The sequence below is a fragment of the Nomascus leucogenys genome, chromosome 17 (assembly GCF_006542625.1).
Source record: "Nomascus leucogenys isolate Asia chromosome 17, Asia_NLE_v1, whole genome shotgun sequence".
In the NCBI taxonomy this organism is placed as follows: Eukaryota; Metazoa; Chordata; class Mammalia; order Primates; family Hylobatidae; genus Nomascus; species Nomascus leucogenys.
In genome coordinates, this window is record NC_044397.1 from 32220797 (window position 1) to 32246864 (window position 26068).

General features: G+C 43.7%; 1 protein-coding gene across 1 annotated transcript in view; it reads left to right on the forward strand.

The window, feature by feature from the left end:
• The window catches only part of CYTH3 (cytohesin 3), a 114287-nt gene that overhangs the window by 66135 nt on the left and 22084 nt on the right, over positions 1–26068 (forward strand). The window contains exons 2-4 of the mRNA XM_003281912.4: positions 19916–19998; positions 22688–22752; positions 23294–23360. Of these exons, the coding sequence (XP_003281960.1) occupies positions 19916–19998; positions 22688–22752; positions 23294–23360 (215 nt within the window). The remainder of the gene's footprint in view (positions 1–19915; positions 19999–22687; positions 22753–23293; positions 23361–26068) is intronic.

Here is a 26068-nt window from a genome sequence, read left to right on the forward strand (position 1 = left end):
TTTGGGAGGCCGAGGTGGGTGGATCACGAAGTCAGGAGATCGAGACCATCCTGGCTAACACGGTGAAACCCTGTCTCTACTAAAAATACAAAAAATTAGCCGGGCATGGTGGTGGGTGCCTGTAGTCCCAGCTACTTGGGAGGCTGAGGCGGGAGAATGGCACGAACCCGGGAGGCGGAGCTTGCAGTGAGCCGAGATCATGCCACTGCACTCCAGCCTGGGCGACAGAGCGAGACTCCATCTCAAAAAAAAAAAAAAACTTGGGTATGATAGCAGGCTCCTGTAGTCCCAGATACTTGGGAGGCTGAGGCAGGGTGATTGCCTGAGTCCAGGAGTTGGAGGCTGCGGTGAACTATGATTGGGCCATTGCCCTCCCAACCTGGGTGACAGTGAGATCCTGCCACCACCTCTCAAAAAAAGAAAAGAAAATGAGCTAGAATGAATGATTGGAATGAAGCACTTTTTCCACGGATCCCAAGGAGCTGGCTACGTCCTTGGCCCTTAGGTTTAGTTTTGCTGTATGGAACTGGGGAATAAACTGTCCTTGACTACTGCATTTGGTAAGACACATGCCACTACAGTGATTCTTCCATTGCTTGTTGGTGGTTGGCTGCATCACCAAACAGGAAGAGCAGCAATTGTGGGTTGGCATGTTTGTTGTCAAGAGGATGTTTATATATGAGTCCAAAAGGCTGATTTGGGTAGGGTTGTAACACCATATTTGTTTGTTTTACATGTAACACCATGTAAATACAAAGAAGTTATTTAAAAAACTTGCAATGACTGCCCTGATTGCTAGTTTATTGCTAAGTTTATCTGTCATCTTTGTAGTGTACAAAAATTCTTACCTACCTTATCCAGTGATAGATGTGTATGCCTACACTTGATCTTAGCCAAAAGTCTGAGAAGCAATAGATATATGTATATACCTAAGGCAGAAGGAGTCTTGGAAGAATAAGAACAGTAGTGCTCAAAAGTATCATCCTATAGAACAGTTATTAATGGCTTTTTTATCTGCTCCTAACACCTTTCCTCCCACCCCCCCAAAACAGGGTCTGGCTCTGTCACCCAGGCTATAGTGCAGTGGCATGATCTCAGCTCACTGCAACCTCCGCCTTCTGGGCTCAAGCCATCCTCCCACCTCAGCCTCCCAAGTAGCTGGGACTACAGGCATATACCACCGCACCCAGCTAATTTTTGTATTTGTTGTGGAGATGGGGTTTCACCTGTTGCCCAGGCTGGTCTTGAACACCTGAACTCAAGCAATCTGCCTGCCTTGACCTCCCAAAGTGCTGGAATTACAGGTATGAGTCACTGCACCCAGCCTTTTTTTTGTTTTGTTTTTTGAGATGGAGTCTTGCTCTGTCACCCAGGCTGGAGTGCAGTGGTGTGATCATAGCTCACTGTGGCCTATATTGCCCAGGCTGGTCTCAAACTCCTGGTCTCAAGTGATCCAACCCCCTTGGCTTCCCAAAGTACTGGGATTACAGGTGTGTGCCACTCCACCTGACTCAAACATCAAGTTCGAATTAAATGCTATTCCATTAAAAAGTAGGCATTCTTTATATCTGTATATCACTGATTCTAAGATGCACATTTTAGCCCGGGCGCAGCAGCTCACACCTGTAATCCCAGCATTTTGGGAGGCCAAGGCGGGCGGATCACGAGGTCAGGAGATGGAGACCATCCTGGCTAACATGGTGAAACCCCGTCTCTACTAAAAATACAAAAAATTAGCCGGGCTTGGTGGCAGGTGCCTGTAGTCCCAGCTACTTGGGCTGCTGAGGCAGGAGAATGGCGTGAACCTAGGAGGTGGAGCTTGCATTGAGCCAAGATCGCGCCACTGCACTCCAGCCTGGGCCACAGAGTGAGACTCCATCTCAAAAAAAAAAAAAAAAAAAATTGCACATTTTAATTTCTGTGAAATTGGAATGTGTCTTATGGTATGGCATCTTAAAGTTTGTAGTGTTGGTGCCTTTTCTTTTAAACAGGACATAAAAATTATGATTTACTTAAAATTGATGGGTTTTAGATTCTGTGAAGCATTTATTCTGTAGTTAGTAATCTCTCTAAAAAGAAAAAAATCGTCTCCCCCATTGTCCCTTGAAACGCTGCTGGCACTTGCCCTTTAGTTGATGCTTTGTATCTTAGAGCCACAGGATATAAGGCAGAGGTGGCAGTGAGGCCACCTGACTCATGTTTGTACCTTAGACTGGATTGTCCTGAAGTCATCCTAGGGCAATTAGCATTGGTTCTGTTAGTGTTTGGCATGTTCCTAGAATGCTATTTCAGTGTCTTTTTCAGGAAATTCTTCCCTGTTTCTGTTAAGGATTAAAAGGGATCAGTTATTCAGACATAGGCTTTTAAGGGCAGTAAGTAAAGTTCCCAAATGTTAAGTGTACCTAGAACTCAAGCTATTTTCCATCTATTCATGTACACACACCCTTGTGTATCTACTGCCTAAATTGAAGTAGACATTTGCAACATCACAGGAGGCTCTGATATGCCCTTTTATAGGCAGTGCTTTCTGCCTCCCCAGATTACACTGTTTTGATTCCTATCAACACAAATTAGTTTTGTCTGTTCTTGACCTACTCTGGATGTTTTCTATAACTGGAATCATACAATATGTGGTCTTTTGTGGCTGGCCCATTTCACCTAGCATCATGTTCTCAGAGTTCATCTGTGTTGTAGCATGTATCAGTACTTCATTTTTATGGCTGAATCACATTCCATTGTATATATAGACCATATATTTTTAAATACATTCATCTGTTGATGGACATTTAAGTTGTTTGGGCTATTTGTGAATAGTGTTGCTGTGAACATTCATGTACAGGTTTTTGTGTAGACATATGTTTTTTACTTTTTGGGGTATATAACTAGAGTGGAATCACTGGAATGCAAACTGATTTAACTTTGAAGAACTGCCAAACTGTTTCCCAAAGTGGCTATACTTGATTGCATTTTAATAATTGATTTCTGTATTATTTTCTTTTTTGGGTTTAAGCAGTTGTTTTTCTAATTTTTAAAGATGAGTGCTTAGTTTATCATTTTTCAACAAAATTATTTTCTAAAATAAGCATTTTTTTTTTTTTAAAGAGATAGGACCTTGCTCTGTCACCCAGGTTAGAGTGCAGTGGCCCGATCATAGCTCACTGCACCCTCAAATTGCTGGGCTCAAGCTATCCTGTCTCAGCCTCTGAAGTAGATAGGATTACAGGTATGTACCACCACACCTGGCTAATGTGTTTTGGTTTTTTTTCAGACAGGGTCTTGCTATATTGCCCAGGCTGTGGTAGCATCTTAAGTTGTGATTTTCTAAGTTGTTCTAGCTGTAGTACACAAGTAATATTTTCACATTATCTTTCTCTTCTCTTGTTTTTTTGTTTGTTTGTTGGAGACAGAGTCTCATTCTTTTGCCTAGGCTGGAGTGCAGTAGTGAGATCTTGCCTCAGTGCAACTTCTACCTCCTGTGTTCAAGTGGTTCTCCTGCCTCAACCTCCTGAGTAGCTGGGATTACAGGCGTGCACCGCCATGCCTGGCTAATTTTTTGTATTTTTAGTAGAGATGGGGTTTCACCATGTTGGCCAGCCTGATCTGAAACTCCTGACCTCAGGTGATCTGCCTACCTTGGACTCCCAAAGTTCTGCATTACAGGTGTGAGCCACTATGCCTGGCCTTTGTTGGTATTTTCTAATTTACATTACGTTGTTATCTGTGACCAATGATTTATTTAGAATTGTGTTTCTTAATTTCCAAACAAATGAGTTTTCCTGGTGACTGTTTTTTGTTTTTGCTTTTTTGAGAGAGTGTTGCTTTGTCACCCAGGCTGGAGTGCATGAACATGGCTCACTGCAGCCTTGATCATCCAGGCTCAGGTAATTCTCCTACCTCAGCCCCCAAGTAGCTCGGACTACAGGTGTGCGCCACCATACCTGGCTAATTTTTGTATTTTTAGTAGGGACAGGGTCTTCGCCATGTTGCCCAGACTGGCCTCGAACTCCTGGGCTCAAGTGATCCACCCACCTCAGCCTCCCAAAGCTCTGGAATTACAGGGTGTGTGCCACTGCACTCATCCTCTAGTCACTGTTTTGCAATTGATTTCTAACTTGATTGTTTTGTGTTCAGATAATGTGGTCTTTATGACAACAATAGTTTCAGTTATACTTCGATACAAGAAACATAGAGCACTCTAAGTATTTTGAGCAGGAAGGGATGATTTGATTGGAGAGCCATGGGTTGGCTAAAGGAGTGGGCCCTGGCTTGGCTCTCCAGAATTGAGTCACCAGAGGAATTCTCACCTGCTAGGCAACTCCTGCAACCGTGGAGGTCCATGCACATCCCCAGCCATGGCGGGGTCCACAGAACCTGAATCAAGAGGCCACAGCTGCTGGAATGAACTCTAAATTCCTAGGAATCTAAAGAACGAACACTAGATAGAAAGTTGTTCCAGAAAATCCTCACCTTTCACATCTTTGTGGGCCAGCTGAGCAGCAGCCTGTGTAAAAGGGCAGGATGAGGACCTCTGCTTCACTGCTCTCTTTTGAATCCTGTACACTGCCTCTGATTGGCAGAGCTTCATTCGTTTTGGAAGCCTAATTATAAGAGGATCTGGAGATGTAATTTTCAGAGATTGAGCAAAACATCTTCATCTCCACTACACCAATCCTTTGAAATTTATTAAGACTTTCTTTTTTCACATGTGCTTGACTGTATATTGCACACCTGTTGGGTGCCATGATCCCATCGAGTCTGTCTGTATCAATTGTAAGATGTGTCATTAGCTTATGTTCCATTAAGAAGAAAAAAGCTGGCACCTAAACCAGGAGCAGTGAATCCTTCTCACTTAGAATCTTTATACTGTCTGATTTTTTTTTTTCCAAATTATTTCAATGTTGGTTTCTTCTTCTTCTTCTTCTTCCTCTTCCTCTTCCTCTTCCTCTTCTTCTTCTTCTTCTTCTTCTTCTTCTTCTTCTTCTTCTTCTTCTTCTTCTTCTTCTTCTTTCTTCTTCTTTCTTCTTCTTCTTCTTCTTCTTCTTCTTCTTCTTCTTCTTCTTCCTCTTCCTCTTCCTTCTTCTTCTCTTCTTCTTCTTCTTCTTCTTCTTTTCTTCTTTCTTCTTCTTTCTTCTTCTTCTTCTTCTTCTTCTTCTTCTTCTTCTTCCTCTTCTTCTTCTTCTTCTCTTCTTCTTCTTCTTCTTCTTCTTCTTCTTCTTCTTCTTTCTTCTTCTTCTTCTTCTTCTTTCTTCTTCTTCTCTTCTTCTTCTTCTTCTTCTTCTTCTTCTTCTTCTTCTTCTTTCTTCTTCTTCTTCTTCTTTCTTCTTCTTCTTCTTCTTCTTTCTTCTTCTTCTTCTTCTTCTTCTTCTTCTTCTTCTTCTTTCTTCTTCTTTCTTCTTCTTCTTCTTCTTCTTCTTCTTCTTCCTCTTCCTCTTCCTCTTCCTCTTCCTCTTCCTCTTCTTCTTCTTCTTCTTCTTCTTCTTCTTCTTTCTTCTTTCTTCTTTCTTCTTTCTTCTTCTTCTTCACATATATAAAAAGTGAAATATGAGGCCAGGCACGGTGGCTCATGCCTGTAATCCCAGCACTTTGGGAGGCTGAGGCGGGCGAATCACGAGGTCAGGAGATTGAGACCATACTGGCTAACACAGTGAAACCCCATCTCTACTAAAAATACAAAAAATTAGCCGGGCATGGTGGTGGGCACCTGTAGTCCTAACTACTCGGGAGACTGAGGTACTCCGGAGGCTGAGACAGGAGAATGGTGTGAACCCAGGAGGTGGAGCTAGCAGTGAGCTGAGATTGGGCCACTGCATTCCAGCCTGGGCGATAGAGCAAGATTCTGTCTCAAAAAAAAAAAAAAAAAAAAAAAAAAAAAAGTATGAGTACAGTAAGTTCCTGGTCAAGGTGTTCCTGAAGCTTATCTACAGATTCCCACTCCTGAATAAGTTGTCTACTCAGAATAGTTGATATTTGTGTTTTTCTACAGAGTGCTGTCACCATGGAAGGCATTAGTGACACAGCAGTTCTTAAAGAGTGCTCCTATATTGTCTCCTCGATTTTTTTCTAATGTTTTGCAGAATTTTGTGCTGAGTCTTTGTTGATCTCACCAGAAAGTATCAGTGAATAATGTGTGGCAATGACTAGACTCATAATCCTTCATCAGATTATTCTTAAATTTTGTTTTTGCATGAAACATTAAGGTGTAGCAGTTGTTTAGTTTTGCCTCTAGCAATAATCAGATTCACAGCTATGTAGGCAATGATATGTAAATGTCACAATTCACTTCAAATATGTTAAAATGTGAAAAAAAGCACATCTTACAATCAGTGAAGTATATTATGTCCATTAAATCAAGCTTGCTATTGTGTTGGTAAGATCTTCAACATTTTTTTTTTTTTTTGCGTTTGGGAAAAATTTTATTTTTACATGTACATCTGTCAATTTTTGCTTTATGTATTTTGAGGCTATTTTGTTAGATGCATATAAATTCTGACTTTGTGAATAACTGAACAAAATGTCATTATCTAGTGACTCATAGCTTTAGTCTATTCTTCTTAAGGTTTTTTTTGCCTGTTTTTTTCTTATAGCGGTACCAACTTTTTTTGGTAAGAATTTGTCTGGTATATCCCTTTCTACCCTTTTACCAACTTTTATGTATTTGTATGTTTTAAATGTGCCTCTTTTGAAGAGCATTTAGTGAGATGTTTTTTTTTTTCTGGTTTTTAAGTCCAAGTTTTAAAACTTACTCCTTTTTTTCACTTATGTTCATTGTAAATGTATCAGTTACTTCTTACTGCATAACAAACTTCTCCAAAGGAATTGGCTTAAAACAGCAATGGCCTGACTGGGCACGGTGGCTCACGCCTATAATCCCAGCACTTTGGGAGGCCGAGGCCGGCGGATCACCTCAGGTCGGGAGTTTGAGACCAGCCTAACATGGAGAAACCCCTTTTGTACTAAAAAAACAAAATTAGTTGGGCGTGGCAGCGCATGCCTATAATCCCAGCTACTCAGGAGGCTGAGGCAGGAGAATCGATTGAACCCGGGAGGCAGAGGTTGCAGTGAGCTGAGATTCGCACCACTGCACTCCAGCCTGGGCAACGAGCGAAACTCTGTCTCAAAACAAAAAACAAAACTAGCAATGGCCTGTTGTCTCACCAGCTGAATTTCCAAGTTGGCTGGCGGTTCACGTGCTGCTCTTGTCTGGGTTCACCCACATTGTCACATTCAGCTGGAAGGCCAGCCGGGGGCTGAGCCCGTCCCAGATGACTTCCCTTACGCGTTCGTCTGGGGCCTTGGCTGAGGTGCTGCAGCAGCTGGGACCTCAGGGACTCTTCCGTGTGGTTTCTTTACACAATGGATTTTATTTTCTGCTGGCCCAGGGCATGGTGGTCTCAGGTTCCAGGATAGGGGAGGGGCAAAACCTTGAGGCCTGGGTGCTGGGCCCTGCCCACTGTCACATCTGCCATCTTCTCTTGGTCAAAGGAAGTCCCAAACCCAGTCCAGAGAAAACAGTGGGAAGTAGACTTCCCTTCTTGAGAGGAGGAACCACAAAATACCATGGATGTGTTTTTCTGTCTACCACGGTAAAGACCAGTATATTTGGATTTTTTTTCCTGCACCCAATATTTTGCATTTTGTATTTCTAACAGTTGTTCTGTGTTTCTCTTTCTCTTTCCTTGCCTTTTTTTGGATTATTTTTTCTCATTCCAGTTTTAATTTCCCTTTCCCAATTTGGGCATTTTGAGCTCCATTCCTTTCCTGCTTACCCTAGAAATTTTAGTATGCATTTTTAACTTGCCAAGTCTAAAGTTAATCATGTGTCCCCTCCGCCTTCGAACCCTAAGAACTTTAGAGCAGATTACTTCCCTTCTTATTTACATGCTGTTGTTGTTGAGCATTTTAGTTCTGTTCTCATTCTATGAGATGTTATTATCTTACACAGTCAGGTTTTTTTTTAGATTTACTTATGGAAACCAGTGCTCATCATTTTCTCTTGCTGCTCACACCTCCTATATTGGATCCCTTCTCTTGATTGAACTTTATTTAAGAATTTCTATTAGTGATAATGGTGCACCAGTGGCCAACTCCAGTTTGTGTCTGAAAATGTTACCTTTCACCTAATCCAAAGAAGGCTGGGCAAGGAACCAGTGTCCTGGAACGGTAAAGATCAGCACATGGAGACTGAGGAGAAATGACAAGAAAGAAGGTTCCAAGGAAGTGGCAAGAATTGGGCCCTTGGAGCCTCTGCGGCTTTCCTGCCCGCCCCTGCAGCTCAGTGCAGCATCCTGGCTAGCTGCAGCACTCCACTCACCCGGCCCTTTCCATTGTTGCTAACACGTGACTGCCCTGTTACCACCTGGATGTCATAGTTTGAACGCTGCTTTATCACCCACTGAGGTCACATAACCGTCGAGTGGTGAGGAGAGGCAGAGAGCAGCCCCTGGCAGCTCAGAGCCTGCCCGTTTGTTCTGCGTGTCATCGTACTGCTTCAGCAGTCTCCAGAAACTCATGCTCATTTAACAGTTCAGCCAGGCACGGTGGCTCACACCTACAATCCCAGCACTGTGGGAGGCCAAAGTGGAGGATTACTTGAGCCCAGGAGTTTGAGACTAGCCTGGACAACAACATAGTGAGACCCTGTCTCTACAAAAACAATTTGAAAGTTAGCCGGGCATGGTGGTACGTGCCTGTGGTCCCAGCTATTCAGGAGGCAGAGGCGAGAGGATCACCTGAGATTGGGATGTTGAGGCTGTGGTGAGCTGTGATTGTGCTGTTGCACTCCAGACCGAGTGACAGAGCAAGATCCTTTCTCAAAATAACCAGTTTAAATTGCTAGGTATAACAGTATTATGAGATAGGTGTTATTTCTGTGTGTGTTAAACCACGGCTCCTTGTAGAGTTTCCATGTAGTGGATTAACTGGGACCAGTGCTCAGAGCCCATGCTTTGCCAGTGTTCTTGGTTTCCTGCAGAATTGGCCAGTCTCTGAACTGACCAAAAATCTAAAAAGCTCCATATCACAACAAAAAGTAGTACTGATTAGTAATAAAGGTAGACTTAAGGGTAAGAGAATCAATTTCAATTAGGACTAGGTACCCAAAAATACGCAGTTGTGAGTTAAATGACCAAATTTTTGTTCAATGTACGTGTTATCACATTTGACTTATAGTGACTAAAACATAGTGAGGGTTCTGGCCACAGTTCATACCTGTGAAACTCCATCTTTCTCCAGGAGAAGTCATAGAACTGCAGGTGAACTCCGTGGAAGTAGGTTTGTATATACGTGTATATAAAATGTGTCAGAGTGTCACTATTTATAGCAGTAAACTAGAAAGCTGCAGCTTCTTGGTAGATTGGAATCTGTTAGATAACTAGATTATTATTATAACTTGAAAGTTAGTACTGAATCAACGTGGAGATACCACTTGCTTATTTTTTAATATGAGTATGTGTGACAATCTCCCATTTTTCATTGATTCTGAGATACAAATTTGTATACATTTTAAACTGCCTGAAATTAAGCATACATCTTATAATTGACGGGCTCTTAGATTTTATTAAAGATGGTAAATAAGGGAATGATTCTGAATTTCTTCATATTATTGCACACTTTATTAGTGGTTGGTTTAGGATTTATATATACACCTTTCATTTCTCAGTCTACCATCAAATGATGTTAACCATTTCACATGTGGGATAAGCAGCTTATAACAATGTGCTTTTCTTTCTCCCTCCCAACCTTTGTTCTGTTTTATATTTGTTATTAACCCAATACATGTTTTATTATTTGTGCTTTAAACAATAACAGTAAATCTTTTAAAGAGATATCTGTCATGAAGGGAAAGTATTCACTCACATAGTTATCATTTACAATACTTTAATTCTTTTGCATCGGTAACAAATTTTTATCTGGTATCTTTTCTTTCCCCCTGCATGAAGGACTACTTTAACATTTCTTGTAGTGCAGATGTGCTAGTGGCAAATTAGTTTAAGTTTTTATATCTGAAAATGTCTTTGTTTCATCTTTATTTTTGAAAGAGATTTTGCAGGGTATAGAATTTTGTTATTTTGTTTGCTTGTTTTTTTATTGTTTATTTTTTAGAGATAGGTTCTTGCTGTGTTGCCCAGGCCAGCCTCAACTCTTGGGCTCCAGATCCTCCTGCTAGAGACTCCCCAGTGGCTGGGACTACAGGTACATAACCACTGTGCCTGGCTGTTTTTCTACCCCCATCATTTCAGGCAACAGGATAAATCCAGTCCCTGTTACTCCATTGTGGCTGGAAGCAGAAGGTCCACACTTAAGTACTTTAATTAAATTCCTACAAACCTGAACCCAAAACATAGACCTCAACAACTGTGAGTCTCTGTGATTTTGCAGATCTAAGTTTGTGGAAGGCTAGTGCCTGAGAAAGGCAAGGATTTTGGCTGAATGATGTGAATTTGCTCCTGATTCTTATGTAAAGCCTCACTGGCAGCACCCTTTTACTAAAATGGAGGATTTCCTGCCTTCTTTCCACATTGTTTTTTCCTTGTGGAAACATTTATATTTGCCATCAAGAATTAGAGTAAGAATGTTGAAACCATATGTGCTGCACAGACTCATTCTCTTTTAGAGCCTGATGCATTGTTAGAAATAATCCAGTGTGTCCAACCTCCTCCATCAGACGAGAACTGAGTCTGAAGGACCTTTTCCTAGCCTGTGTCTGGAATGTCAGGATTTTATAGGGAAGCTCGTAGTGGGTGCATTCAACCAGCTTTAGAGATTTCATGCCAGACCAGTGATTTCCAGTTAACCTGCCCTTTTTTTTTTTTTTTTTTTTAGCAGCTTTATTGAGGTTGGAGGGGAAGTTTTCACTGTATGCCTTTTTATATGTTTGTGTATGTGTAACCATATCCATATATTACTTTATCCATTCAAAAATAAACTGCTAGATTTCTTGGGAGGAAAAAACCACTTGACCTTTGTTTCTTCTTACCTAACAGAGTCCAAGTAACAAAACATACATGATGTCAATAAGTGAACCCAAGCCTTAGATAACTTTGATTGAAGGCTGGTTTGTTGCTGTGGAAAAGATCTGGATAATTAAGGACACCTTCTCTGAACATTGCTTATCTTCCCGTTTTTAGTATGGCGGTCACATGTGTGAAATTGTCTGTGTATCAGCAGATTCCGTCACTGCAAAGTTATTTTGGATGCAGAGGGATACTGATAGAACGTCACTAAACAGCTGGTCTAATGTTGGTATTTGCTATACAATCTGGGTGTCCAAAGACACAATAGGACAGCAGGGTACTTAAATGACAGAAGCTCCGCAGAGACTGGTTCAGAAATATTTTATCACGTACTCCTATTCCTTTTATTTATTCCTTTTCATGTGTCAAGGATCATTCTGTTACTTCCTAGTAATGCTTTCCCCAAATATCCTGAGTGATATTGCTACAGATGTTACTAGCCACTTAATACCTGAAAGGTTTTTTTTTTTTCCTTTTTTTTTTTTTAAGAGACAGTGTCTCACTCTGTCACTCAGGTTGGAGTGCAGTAGCACAATCATAGTTCGCTGCATCTTCAAACTCAAGGGCTCAAGCGATCCCCCGACTTCAGCCTCTTGAGTACCTGGGACTGTGGGCATGCGCAACATGTCTGGCTAATTTCTTTTCTGTTTTTTGTAGAGACAGAGTTTCTTTGTGTTGCCCAGGCTAGTCTCGAACTCCTGGCCTCAAGCAAATTTCTGGCTTTGGCTTCCCAAAGTACTGGGATTACAGGTGTGAGCCATTATACCTGGCCAAATACTTGAAACTTAAATTTTTTTTAATATGAAAAATTCAAACTCTTAGAATGTAAAATGGATAATGCATCAAATAGATTTAATAATTGTTACAATTTTGCTCAGCTCTTTTTTTTCCCCCTTCGAGGTGGAGTTTCACTCTTGTTGCCCAGGCTGGAGGGCAATGGGATGATCTTGGCTCACTGCAACCTCCCGCTCTTGGGTTCAAGCGTTTCTCCTGCCTCACCCTTCCAAGTAGCTGGGATTTCAGGTGCCCACCATTACACCTGGCTAATTTTTGTATTTTTAGTGGAGACAGGATTTCATCATGTTGGCCAGGCTGGTCTGTAACTGCTGACCTCAGGTGATCCGCCCACCTCGGCCTCCCAAAGTGCTGGGATTACAGGTGTGAGCCACCGCGCTCAGCCTCAATTCTTTTTTTGCTGAAGTATTTCGAAGTATAGACATAATAGCATATCCCTATATACTATGGCATGAATCTGTAGAAAATAAGGACATTTCTCTACACAGCCACTATGTCTTTGTCCCACTGTACAAAATTTTCTTTTAGACATGGAAATTCTGATTGCAATACTGGTAAAGTAAACGGCTAGTGCTTATTAAACTCCTTAGGGCCCTAAGGGGATAGGAAAAGATAGGTATTACTGAAAGATAAAAATCAAGGAAATCCTTTGATTCCGATTAAAAGGTATTTTAGGATCTTTAGAGTTAAATCATTCTGGTGTTTAGATTCACTTTGTACGTCTTCACTCTGTGTTAACAACCAACCCTGCTCATCCTCAGGGTAGGAGGAGAGAAACTGTAGATAGACTTTCTTAAAAAGGAAACAGAAATGTATGCTGATGCTTGAATTAAAGCTCTCCCCTTGCAGGCCCTTGTTTTCCTATATCTGCACAGGAGAGCTCAGCAGAAGAAAATTCTTTTCATAAATGTTGTTGACAGACTTGATTTGAATCTTCAGGTACATTTACTTTTTAGTTAACAGGATAGTGTCAGTCAGCTGGTTACTTTTAGATATACTTTTTGCCATATTGAAATAAGATGCAGCTGGGTGCGGTGGCTCATGCCTGTAATCCCAGCACTTTGGGAGGCTGAGGCGGGTGGATCACCTGAGGTCAGAAGTTCGAGACCAGCCTGGCCAACACGGTGAAACCCCGTCTCTACTAAAAATACAGAAAATTAGCTGGGCATGGTGGTGCATGCCTATAATCCCAGCTACTTGTGAGGCTGGGGCAGGAGAATCACTTGAACGTGGGAGGTGGAGGTTGCAGTGAGCTGAGATCGCGCCATTGCACTCCAGCCTGGGCAACAAAAGTGAAACTCCATCTCAAAAAAAAAAAAAAAAGAAAAAAAGAAAAAAGATGCTTTCTCAGATGCATAAGAGTAATAGTTTTGAAGATGCAAGAACTGCCTGCTTGCCTGCTTGCTTCTTTATTTTATTTGATCTCTCTGGGCATTCGATGTTGGTTTTCTGCCTGTTGAAATTCTTTATTGGCTTTCATTCTTTCCTGCTTCTCACATTATCTCTTGATCTGGATTTCTTTGTGTTTCTTCTCCTTCAACGCTAAGTGTGGTGCACATTCATTCCACTCGTGCTCTTTAGCCGATCACAGTAAAATGTCAGGTGGAGCTAGGCTGAGCCAAGGAGAATAGAGCATAGACTTTATGGGCTTCTCAGAAGGAAGCCTTCTCACTCTTGAGAGAGACATAGGACTAAGGAAGCATGTAGTTTCAGTTGCTGGGGGAAGCCTAGAGCGAGAAAGAGACAGACTTTAGGATGAAACTGACACATTGGAAGGCAGGATGAACAGACTGGGTTGCTGATGACATCGTTGAGCTACCAGACCACCCAATAGCATGTTGCATGACTTTGGATCCCCTTGAGCTTATCCTACGTGGAGTTTGATGAGCACCTTGGAGGTGTATGTTCATGTCATTCATCAAATTTGGGACATTTAGCCATTATTTCTTCAAATATTTTTTTCTTTTTCTCCTGGGAAAGAATCATTAGACTTTCCCTGGCTTTGGTTTCCTCATTTATAAAATGAGGATAATAATGGCTGCTCTCAGTTATTTGGGGTGTTTAATGCAGATGACCTGTTAGTTGATCAGTAAATTGTAGTTCCTTCCTCATTCATTGCTTGACATAGAGGATTGCCTGAGAAAACAGCAGTGTGAATACAAAAAGTTAGCTGGGCATGATGGCAGGCACCTGTAATCCCAGCTACTTGGGAGGCTGAGGCAGGAGAATTGCCTGAACCTGGGAGGTGGAGGTTGCAGTGAGCCGAGATCCTGCCATTGTACTCCAGCCTGGGTGAGAGAGTGAGACTGTCTCAAAAAAAAAAAAAAAAAAAAAAATGTTGGGCTTGGTGGCTCACGCTGGTAATCCTAGCACTTTGGGAGGCTGAGGTGGGCAGATCATCTGAGGTCAGGAGTTCGAGACCAGCCTGTCCAACACGGTGAAACCCCATCTCTACTAAAAATAAAAAATTAACTGGGTGTGGTGGCATGCACCTGTAGTCCCAGTTACTCAGGGAGGCTGAGGCAAGAGAATTGCTTGACCCCAGGAGGCAGAGGTTGGAGTGAGCTGAGATCGCACCACTGCACTCCAGCCTGGGTGACAGAGTGAGACTCCCATCTCAAAAAAATAAAGAAAGAAAGAAAACCACGGGGTGGCTCACTCCTGCAATCCCAGCACTTTGGGAGGCTGAGGTGGGTGGATCACAAGGTGAAGAGATCGAGACCATCCTGGCCAACATGGTGAAACCCTATCTCTACTAAAAATACAAAAATTAGTTGGGTGTAGTGGTGCATGCCTGTAGTCCCAGCTACTTGGGAGGCTGAGGCAGGAGAATTGTTTGAACCTGGGAGGTGGAAGTTGCAGTGAGCCAAGATTGCACCACTGCACTCCAGCCTGGCGACAGAGTGAGATGCCATCTCAAAAAAATAAAAAAGAAAAAGAAAACCACAGTGTGGAATTTATCGACACTTAGATCTAATACAGGAAGCAGGAAATTACAAATTTTATGTTAATTGTATTATCGGTATCTTTGTAAAGCACATTTTATTTTTTTCTGTTTGAGACAAAAGTTTATTAAGAAAGACCTGAAGAAGGCCAGGCACGGTGGCTCACGCTTGTAATCCCAGCATTTTGGGAGGCCGAGGTGGGTGGATCACGAGGTCAGGAGATTGAGACCACGGTGAAACCCTGTCTCTACTAAAAATACAAAAAAATTAGCCGGGCGTGGTGGCGGGTGCCTGTAGTCCCAGCTACTCGGAGAGGCTGAGGCAGGAGAATGGCGTGAACCCGGGAGGCGGAGCTTGCAGTGAGCCGAGATTGCGCCACTGCACTCCAGCCTGGGCGACAGAGCGAGACTCTGTCTCAAAAAAAAAAAAAAAAAAAAAAAAAAAGACCTGAAGAAAATATAGTATCTTTTTGCAAAATTTTTTTGCTTTGCCATGTTTACTTTATCATGAGCTGAAGATTGTGTTCTTAATTTATATTGTAATGAAAACATTCAACTGATTAGGGATCAGACACAGTACCTACAGTACCCTTGAAAATATTAATAAATTTGTTCTCTTTTTTTAGGCATAACCATTGCCATCCAAAAGTTATTTTCTCTGATGAACAGCTTTTTGGTTTCAGATGACTGTTGTCTTATTTAGAAAGAGGATATGGCCTACTTTTTCTCTTTTCATTTGTCTGTGTTTTTTTTTTTTTAAATTATTATTTATTTTTTGAGATGGAGTTTTGCTCTTGTGGCTCAGGCTGGAATGCAATGGTGCGATCTTGGCTCACTGCAACTTCTACCTCCTGGGTTCAAGTGATTCTCCCGCCTCAGCCTCCTGAGTAGCTGGGACTATAGGCGCCCGCCATGACACCCAGCTAATTTTTGTATTGTTAGTAGAGACGGGGTTTCACCATGTTAGCCAGGATGCTCTCGAGCTCTTGACCTCATGATCCGCCTGCCTTGGTCTCCCAAAGTGCTGGGATTACAGGCGTGAGCCATGTGCCCGGCCTATTTCCTTTTTTAATCTACACAATGGGCTTCTTTTGATGTTACTGGTATATATCTTCTGTTTCAGTGCACAGAAATTTTTCTGATATACCTAGGAGTAAAATTGCTGGGTCATAGCAGATGCATTTCTTTGATATTAATAGACACGTTGTTTTCCAAAGTTCTCTCGATGAGAGGTCACAGTCTGGTGAGATTGAAATGCATGTGTTGTTTTCAAGGTTTTTTTGTTTTTTGTTTGTGTTTTTTTTTTTTTTAAGAGATGGGAGTCTTGCTCTGTCACCCAGGCTGGGATGCAGTGGCTGGTCACTGCAGCCTGGAACCCCTGAGCTCAAACGATCCTCCCACCTCAGCCTCCTGAGTACCTGGGAGTACGGATGTGTGCCGTCACGCCTGGCTTTTTCCCCAAGGTTTTATATTTTATCAGTTGTACACATATTAAAGAGTCAACTGTAATGTTTGTAATCGGGGCGAGCATTGCCTTGCCTTGTCACTTTTTTGTCCCCAAGGTGTAACCGCTGTTATCCCTTTTTGCTTTTTTGTGTCTATTTCGGTATCTGTTTTGCATGTCAGAGGCTTACCTCCAGTTTGAGAAGGAAGAAGTAAAAAGTTTATCAGAAGCTCTGAGTGCAGCAGGCCGTGTTGACTGTTTCTCTGTAGGGTGGTGGGGGTGTGCTGGTTGTTGGTGTCTGCCCCTCACATCAGTATCTTTAGAGCTGAAGCCTGTGGGATGCTTCAGAGAAGACGCTTGTCCCAGCCTCTGTCCAGGGTGGTGGAAGAGGAGTAAATGGCCCGTGGCCTGCAGTCTGGGAGCCCAGTGGGGAAGGCGGCTTGGTGATGAGTATGTCTGCTTTTATCTCTCACCCTTGTTTTTGGTAGGGTGCTCTAGTCTCTCTGTTTTGTTCTCTAAAGATAAATAAGCAGTCTTCTGTGGCGTGGGAGAGAAGAGGCAGGCATCCAATGGCATTTCAAAGAGCCTCTCAACCAGTTCTCCTCATTTTAGCTGACCCTCCTTCACAGCCCCCCTCCAGAGTTATGTGGTCCAGCCAGAGCCTAAGCCTTTGGGGGATTCTCTCACGTAAATTAGGTTACTTGGTCTACGCCACTGTGGGCTTCAAAGTTTCCTTTTCCACGTGCATTAAATCAGCTATGGCTAGTCCAGTTTGGCTTCAAGCTGATAAAAACGTGGCGGTTCTTTCTGTTTCAATTCTCTTTGTTGTGACAGGTTTTGAATTTTTTAAATTGCTAATTATGATTACTACAGTTTTAGTGGATGTCTCCTTTTTTTTTTTTTTTTTTTGAGACGGAGTCTTGCTCTGTCGCCCAGGCTGGAGTGCAGTGGCGCGATCTCGGCTCACTGCAACCTAATGGAGGTCTCTTGTTGGGATTTTAATTTGTATTTCCTTGACTATTAAGAGAGTTGACATCCTTTCATCAGCCCATTCATATTAATTTTTTGGTCTTGTGCCTATGCAAGTCATTTGCCCAATTTCCTTTTTTCTTTTGAGACGGACTCTCGCTCTGTCACCCAGGCTGGAGTGCAGCGCGATCTCGGCTCACTGCAACCTTTGCTTTCCTGTTTCAAGCGATTCTCCTGCCTCAGCCCCCCAAGTAACTGGGATTACAGGTGCCCACCACCACACCCAGCTAATTTTTTGTATTTTTAATAGAGACGGGGTTTCACTGTGTTGGCCAGACTGGTCCAGAACTCCTGACCTCAGGTGATCCACCTGTCTCTGCCTCCCAAACTGCTGGGCTTACAGGCATGAGCTACCGCGTCTGGCCCCATTTGCCCATTTTCTAAGCACGGAGTTGTTTTGTCTTTTAAAAATTGACTTGTGGGCCAGGCGCGGTGGCTCACGCCTGTAATCTCAGCACTTTGGGAGGCCGGGGCGGGTGGATCACTTGAGGTCAGGAGTTCGAGACCAGCTTGGCCGACATGGTAAAACCCCGTGTCTACTAAAAATACAAAAAATTAGCCGAGCGTGGTGGTGCCTGCCTGTAATCCCAGCTACTCGGGAGGCTGAGGCAGGAGAATCACTTGAACTCAGGTGGTGGCGGTTGCAGTGAGCTGAGATTGTGCCACTGTACTCCAGCCTGGTGACAGAGCGAGACTCTGTCTCAAAAAAAAAAAAAAAAAAAAAAATTGACTTGCAGCTGGGCACAGTGGCTCACACCTGCAATCCCTGTGCTTTAGGAGGCCAAAGTAGGAGTTTTGCTTTAGGACAGGTGTTCAAGGCCAGCCTGGGCAACATAGCAAGACTCTGTCTCTAAAAAAATTAGCCAGACATGGTGGCGCATGTCTGTAATCCTAGCTACTTGGGAGGCTGAGGTGGGAGGATTGCTTGAGCCCAGGAGTTCAAGGCTACAGTGAGCCATTGCAGCATTTCACTCCAGTGAGATCCTGGCCAGCAGAGTGAGATCTTGTCTCTACAAAAAACAATAATATAATTTGTAGGAGTTACATATTTTGAATCCCAATTCTTTGGCAGTTTCTGGCTCAGCTCTTCTTCACTTTGTGGTGTGGAACTTTTGGAGAATAAAGTTTTTATTTATTAATTTTTTTTTTGAGACACAGATTCTGTGTTGCCCAGACTGGGGTGCAGTGGCACAGTCAGCCTCACGGTTGTGATCATAGCTCACTGCAGCCTCAAACTCCTGGGCTGAAGTGATCCTCCCACCTCAGGCTCCCAGAGTGACTGGGCCCACAGGCATGCACCACCATGCCTGGCTATTTTTCATTTTTTTAGTTCAGATGGGGTCCCACTGTATTGCCCAGGCTGGTCTCGAACTCCTGGCCTCAAGTGATCCTCCCACCTTAGCCTCCCAAAGTGCTTGGATACAGGCATGAGCCACCTTGCCTGGCCTAGTTTCTTAATTTTGATATAATTAAATGTATTAACATTTTCCTTTGTGATTTATATTTTGTCTGTCTTGTTTAAGAAGTCCTTCCCTGGCTGGGTACAGTGAACCCAGGAGACGGAGGACGCAGTGAGCAAAGATTGTGCCACTGCACTCCAGCCAAGGCCACAGAGCCAGATTCCGTCTCAAAAAAAAAAAAAAAAAAAAAAAAAGTCCTTCCCTACCCTGAAATTATAAAAAACATTCTCCTATATTTACTTCTAAAAATTGTATAGCGTTCCCCCTCACATTTAAGCCTTTAATCCACTTGTAATTCATTGAAAATATGTATGATTAATAACATACAATCTGCTTTTATTTTTTCCATATAAATAACTGTCTTCACACATATTTGTTGAAGAGTCCAGTCTGTTTTTGAGCTGAGTGTCAGCTCTGCTGTAAATCATATTTTCGTCGGCCTGTGGTCTTTTCCTGGGTGCTGTGTTTATTTATTTATTTATTTATTTTAATTTTTGTAGAGAAAGGATCTCACCATCTTGCTCAGGTTGGTCTTGAACTCCTGGGCTCAAGTGATCCTCCCGCCACAGTCTCCCGAAGTGCTGGGATTAGAGATGTGAGCCACCGTGCCTGGACCATAGTCATCATTTTATTTCTGAGACTCATCCATATTGATAGACTTAGCTTATTCTTTTTATTTTTATTTTTTTTTCTGAAACAGAATCTCCCTCTGTTGCCCAGGCTGGAGTGCAGTGGTATGATTTCGCCTCATTGCAGCCTCCACCTCTTGGGGTCAAGCAGTTCTCCTGCCTCAGCCTCTCGAGTAGCTGAGATTACAGGCATGCACCACCACGCCCAGCTGATTTTTGTATTTTTAGTAGAGATGGGGTTTCACCATGTTGGCCAGGCTGGTCTCAAACTCCTGACCTCAAGTGATCCACCCACCTCAGCCTCCTAAAGTGCTGGGATTACAGGCATGAGCCACCGTGCCTGGCCTGAAAAAATATTTTTGTTGGATGGGATTCTATTTTATGAATGTACCACAATTTACTCGTGTTCTTATTGATGAATATTTAGGCCGTTTTCTGGTTATAAAGAGCGCTCCTATGAGTGTCTTAGATACAGTCTTAATGGGAGCATTTCTTTAGGATAAATACCTGCTGGAATTGCTGGGTGGCAGCATGTACCTATCTCAACCTTGCTAGATGTTGCCAATTTGTTCTCCAAAGTAGTTATTTTTTTCTTCTTTCAGTGCCTGAAGACCTCTCATTAGAAGAGAGAGAAGAACTTCTAGACATTCGTCGAAGGAAAAAGGAACTTATTGATGACATTGAGGTAAAAAAAAAAAAAAAAAAAAATGCAAAACTCTGTTTTTTGCTTTTGAGTAAAATAGTAAAAGAGTAGCCTCACAAAAATGTAAAAAAAAAAAAACAACAAAAAAAAAGGTGTTTAGTGTGTGCATATAAGAACTACGCAAAGAGACACAGTGAAAAAGTTATCAAGTTGGGAAAGCGAAGACTCCACACAGGCAGTGAGACCCGGGGTAGAAATCAAGACATCATAGAACTTAGGTCAGCAGTAGCCAGCTCGCAAACCCGGGGCCACAGGCAGCGTATCATCTAAAGCAGCAGCAAGCCACCAGCGCATTGCTCTGTCAAATTGTGCACTGAGACCCTCTTTCATTAACCAATATGTTTTTTTATTTGTTTTTTGCTTTTTGCTTTTTTGAGACGGAGTCTCGCTCTGTTGCCCAGGCTGGAATGCAGTGGCACGATCTGGGCTCACTGCATCCTTTGCCTCCTGGGTTCACGCCATTCTCCTGCCTCAGTCTCCCAAGTAGCTGAGATTACAGGCACCTGCCACCACACCCAGCTAATTTTTTGTATTTTTAGTAGAGACAGGGTTTCACTGTGTTAGCCAGATTGGTCTTGATCTCCTGACCTTGTGATCCATCCGCCTCAGCCTCCCAAAGTGCTGGGATCACAGGCGTGAGCCATCACCCCCAGCCACCAATATGTTAATGTTCTAGCACCTAGAACATTGCCTGTTCCGTTTTTGGCTCTCAGATGCCCTTTGAATGAATATGTGGGCATGTATTGGGTTCCAGCTGTGTACCAAGTGCTTACCAGGTGGTAGGAGTAGAATGACACATTAGTCCAGGCACAGTGGCTCACACCTGTAATCCCAGCACTTTGGGAGGCCAAGGTGGGAGGATCTCTTGAGCCCAGGAATTCAAGACCAGTCTGGGCAACATGGTCAAACTCCATCTCTACAAAAAATGCAAAACTTACCTGGGCATGGTGGCATGTACCTGTAGTCCCAGCTACTCGGGAGGCTGAGGTGGGAGGATCACCTGAGCCCAAGAAGCTGAGGCTACAGTGAACTGTGATTGTGCCACTGTACTGCGGACTGGACGACAGAGCCAGACCCTGTCTCAAAAAAAAAAAAAAAAAAAAAAGACGAATAAAAACACAGGCACACAAACATGGGCTCTTCCACACTTGTGTACTTTACTCAGAGGACGGGGTAGAGGGAGGTCCCACAGGAGAAGCACATGAATAAAGCCACCGTCTCAGCGTGGGAGAGCCTGTGATTGTTACAGAAGTGATTCAGAGGGCCGGCCCTGGCTCTGTCCGTTTGGGACTTCCTTGGGAAAGTCAATCAGACATGGAAGTCTTCTTTGAGAAGCTTCCTAGTCATTGACATTGCAAGAATAAATGTGGCTTCACAGGCCACGGCAAGGACAGGCCTTGTCCCAGACAATAGCTCCTTTCTAGGAGCTTGCGTTTTAAGTCTGAGTGTCTTGGCATATAATAGGGTCCCGAATAAAAATGTCTTTGTATTTGAAAGGTAATTCTTGGAAATTTTTCTTCTAAGGTTACCCTTCATTCTTGGGAAAATCAGATAACCCAGAATTGGTCTCTGGTTGAAGAATAAGGATGTATATTATTTGGACATTAGTAATCAGCCTGCTGGATAAATGTGGAATCGTAATCTAGCTCTAACTACTTCATTTTATCAGTGAGCACACTGAGGCCCAGGGAAGTTGGAGGCTTCCAGAGGTCAGTCTCATTAGTAGGGACCACATCAAGGGAAAGGGGGTCTGTCCCCTCGTATGCATTTGGCTTCTCTGAGTGCCCTGAGTCAGTTCTGTTCACCCTCTGGGCTCTGTCCATGGTGCTTCATCTCATTCAAGGTGATAGAAGTGATCCTGAGACCACCGACCTAAACACACCTGAACTTCAACCTGAGACCACCGATCTAAACACACCCGTGCCTCAGCTTCTCCCTGGGAACACAGGCAGTGTTGAAGGAGGAGGCAGGTGACTGTGTGCATGGCAGGGCTGAATAGTGCAGTTAAGCAAATGAAGGACTCATGGCTTTCCTTTTGCTGTTTTTTTTTTTTTTTTTAAAAGAGACAAAGTCTTGCTCTGTCACCCAGACTGGAGTACAATGGTGTGATCATGGCTCACTGCAGCCTCAAACTCACGCGTTCACGCAATCCTCCCTCCTCAGCCTCTCTAGTAGCTAGGACTACAGGCGTGTACCACCACACTCAGCTAATTTTTCTGTTTTTCTTTTTTGTAGCAATGAGGCCTTGCTACATTGTCCAGGCTGTTCTCAAACTCCTGGTCTCAAGTGATCCCTCTGCTTCAACCTCCCAAAATGCTGGGATTACAGGCATGAGCCAGCACTCCTGGCTTGGTTTTATCTTTTCACAGCTGTGAGATTCCCCCCAGTGTCCCTGCTTGATTTTATACACAAATACCCTAGGATCTGCACAGTGGACCCCTCTGAACCTGGTATCTGATGAAAAGTGAGCAAACAATTTTGTTTTCTCCTAAGTTGTGGTGGCTTTGACTATGAAGCTCTAGCTGTATTGATAATAGTATTGGTTTTTCCATCCCTGTGATGCTCAGATGAGACCTCAGGGAAGCTTGTCACAAGAGAACTAAAATTTCTGAGTCTCAGGGGAGGAAGGTTAAGACCCACTCCCCACCTCGAAATTCTTCTTTTTTGACAGAGGCTGAAATATGAAATTGCAGAAGTGATGACAGAGATCGACAATCTAACTTCCGTAGAGGAGAGGTAACAATTTGCGGCTATACCTTTAAGCTATTTACTCTTTTCTTTCTACCTCCATCCTCTAGTCAAACTTGGAGAAAGTGGGGTGAGAGTGGTTGGGATGTGGGGAGCCTGTGGAGTTGTTAATTCCTCTCCTCTCCCCCCTCTCCGCGTGGAGGGGTCCAGGGGTGTTTCCCTGGATGTTACTTCCTGTTGCCTCCTCTGCAAGTCATCGTCTACCTTTGTAGGTTCAGGCATAAGCACAGGCACTTCAGGGTTGACCCGCACAGAAATTACCTGCCTGCATCATAAGGAGCTGTGCTTTATTAAAATCACTGCTTTGCATCATTAGCTTTTTCTGAAGTGTCTCAAGTTATCAAATGTGAAGAGCAATGGCGGCCGTATCACCCCTGCCGCCACCGCGGAGGCTGGAGGCCCCTCCGTGAGGGCCTGTGCTTTCCCTTCCTTGAGCCCGTTGTTGTGGGGGAAAGTACACTGGAGGGCCGTGACTGGGCTGCACTGTGAAAACAGCATGAGTAATTTTTAAATTATTTCACACCAATAGCAAAACGACTCAGAGGAACAAACAGATAGCCATGGGAAGAAAGAAATTCAACATGGATCCCAAAAAGGTAAGAGAATGCTCTCCCTTTTCTGGCCTACAGGAGATGGACTAATTGATTGATTTGAACTGCCGTCTCCCTTTTGGACAGAGGTCAGAGGTGGTCCGCCCTATCACCTCATAAAAGACTGGGAGTTGAAGGCACATTTTTATCAAAAAGGGGCTGTTCACGAGTGGGGTGAAGCAGAAGTGCCTTGTAGGGCTGGTTCCCTGGGCAGAAAGGCCTTTCTTTCAGAGTGAGCTGCTGGGTGAGGAAGCAGCCTCACAGGCACGGCTTGGATGACTCGGCATGGGCCGGGCTTGGCTCCAGGCAGCGCCCTTGCTGTCCAGGCTCATATTCCCGTCTTCCCGCTTGAGCTGGGCCCTACAGTCAGGGAATCACGTGATTAGGAAGGAGTGGGTGGGAGTGGAACCCTGGTGTCCAGAGGTTATGGACTTTATAATCTGGGTGGGTTAACTGGTTCACATAAGAGGACTTTATTCCTCCATTCACCTTAAAAAGCAGGTGTCTGTGAAAAAACAAGGGATCCTCCACATTTAAGCCAGCATCTTCCTCTTTCCTCAGGTTGGATTTTCTAGGGAAACACTCGAAAACAGTGAAACCTGAAATATGTAGGTGCTTGTTTTTGAGACTGAGCTAAAGGATTTGGCAGAATCTGTGAAGCTTCTTGGAGGACATTTTGGTTTTGAGAAAGAAGGGTAGACCTGAGTCTTCAGGGTTGAGGAGAGGAATGGCGTGTCCACGGGAAGGTCTCACTGCAGAGCTGGTTCACGCCACTCCTGTGGTCTTCAGTCGGTCTGCACTTTTTTTTTTTTTTCTGAGACGGAGTCTCACTCTGTTGCCCAGGCTGGAGTGCAGTGGCACGATCTGGGCTCACTGCAAGCTCCGCCTCCCGGGTTCATGCCATTCTCCTGCCTCAGCCTCCCGAGTAGCTGAGACTACAGGTGCCCGCCACCATGCCCAGCTAATTTTTTGTATTTTTAATAGAGATGGGGTTTCACTGTGTTAGCCAGGCTGGTCTTGATCTTCTGACCTCGTGGTCCACCTGCCTTGGCCTCCCAAAGTGCTGGGATTACAGGCATGAGCCATCATGCCTGGCCCAGTTGGTTTGTACTTCTAACGCCCCGCTTGCTTTTCTGACATTGAGCCTCTGTGCTAATTAGTTAATTATTTGTTCATTTGATAAATATCTGATTGTAGAATTGCATTGTACAAGGTCTAAGTTCTATAAACGCACATAAGTGCAGGTGCAGTTGCAGATGATATTTACAGAAGTGCATGTCATTATTTCCTGCTCACGATTTGCAGGTCTGGGACTGCAGGTATGCACCACTGCACCCAGATAAGTTTTTTTTTTTTTTTTTTTTTTTTTTTTGAGACAGAGTCTCACTCTGTTGCCCAGGCTGGAGTGTAGTGGCGTGATCTCGGCCCACGGCAAGCTCCACCTCCTGGGTTAACACCATTCTCCTGCCTCAGCCTCCCGAGTAGCTGGGACTACAGGTGCCTGCCACCATGCCCGGCTAATTTTTTGTATTTTTTTTAGTAGATAAGGGGTTTCACCGTGTTAGCCAGGATGGTCTTGATCTCCTGACCTTGTGATCTGCACACCTCGGCCTCCCAAACTGCTGGGATTACAGGCGTGAGCCCACTGCACCTGGCCGAGTTTCACCACGTTGGCCAGGCTGGTCTCGAACTCCTGACCTCAAGTGATCCGCCCACGTCGGCCTCCCAAAAGTACTGGGATTACAGGCATGAGCCACCGCGCCCGGCCATGTCTGGATTTTCTTAAGGCCCAGCACATCTACACCCAGAGGAGGGTTTTTGTTTAACGCATACACTCTAGCCACTGTGAAAACTTTGCTGTTGCTTTCTGGTTCTCTGCTTATGGGGCATAAATCATCTCCAAGATGGAATGAAAATTGTCAATTTTGTGAATTTGGAAATGATTTGATATTTTGGGTAACAGCTTTTTTTTAAGGAGTTGGAACTGTGGAGTTAGATTTATCCGCAGATTTAATAAGCATTGGAAGCATCTCAGGATTCTTTATGAAAGTGGATGTACTCAGAACTGGACCTTATGTTTTAAGGGGACCCAAGTGGTGCAGCACAGGGCAGCACACCAATAAGTTCATGGATAAATTCTAATCTCATGAAATACATACAAATAAATACTTATTTTTTTAAAGGGATGCTACTGAGGCCTGGCGCAGTGGCTTACGCGTATAATCCCAGCACTTTAGGAGGCCCAGCTGGGCAGATCACCTGAGGTCAGGAGTTTGATACCAGCCTGGCCAACATGGTGAAACCCCATCTCTACTAAAAATACAAAATTAGCCGGGCGTAGTGGCGGGTGCCTGTAGTCCCAGCTACTCGGGAGGCTGAAGCGCGAGAATCGCTTGAACCTGGGAGTCAGGTTGCAGTGAGCTGAGATTGCATCACTGCACTCCAGTCTGGGCAATAAGAGTGAGAGACTCTCTCTCAAAATAAGTAAATAAATAAAGTGATGCCAGTACTGTGCATCAGGTTTCAGCTTCATGAGCGTAAACTTATCTTCATGCCTATGATGCCCTCTCTGTCTGGCTCTTGACTGTCTTCCTGTTTTATATATACCGTGTGTCAGATTTATAATAAGGGCCAATAAAACTACAAGTTTTGTAGACTTGAATATAGCACTTGTCAGTCTACTTGAGCTTTCCTAACAATACCACAGAGGGGGC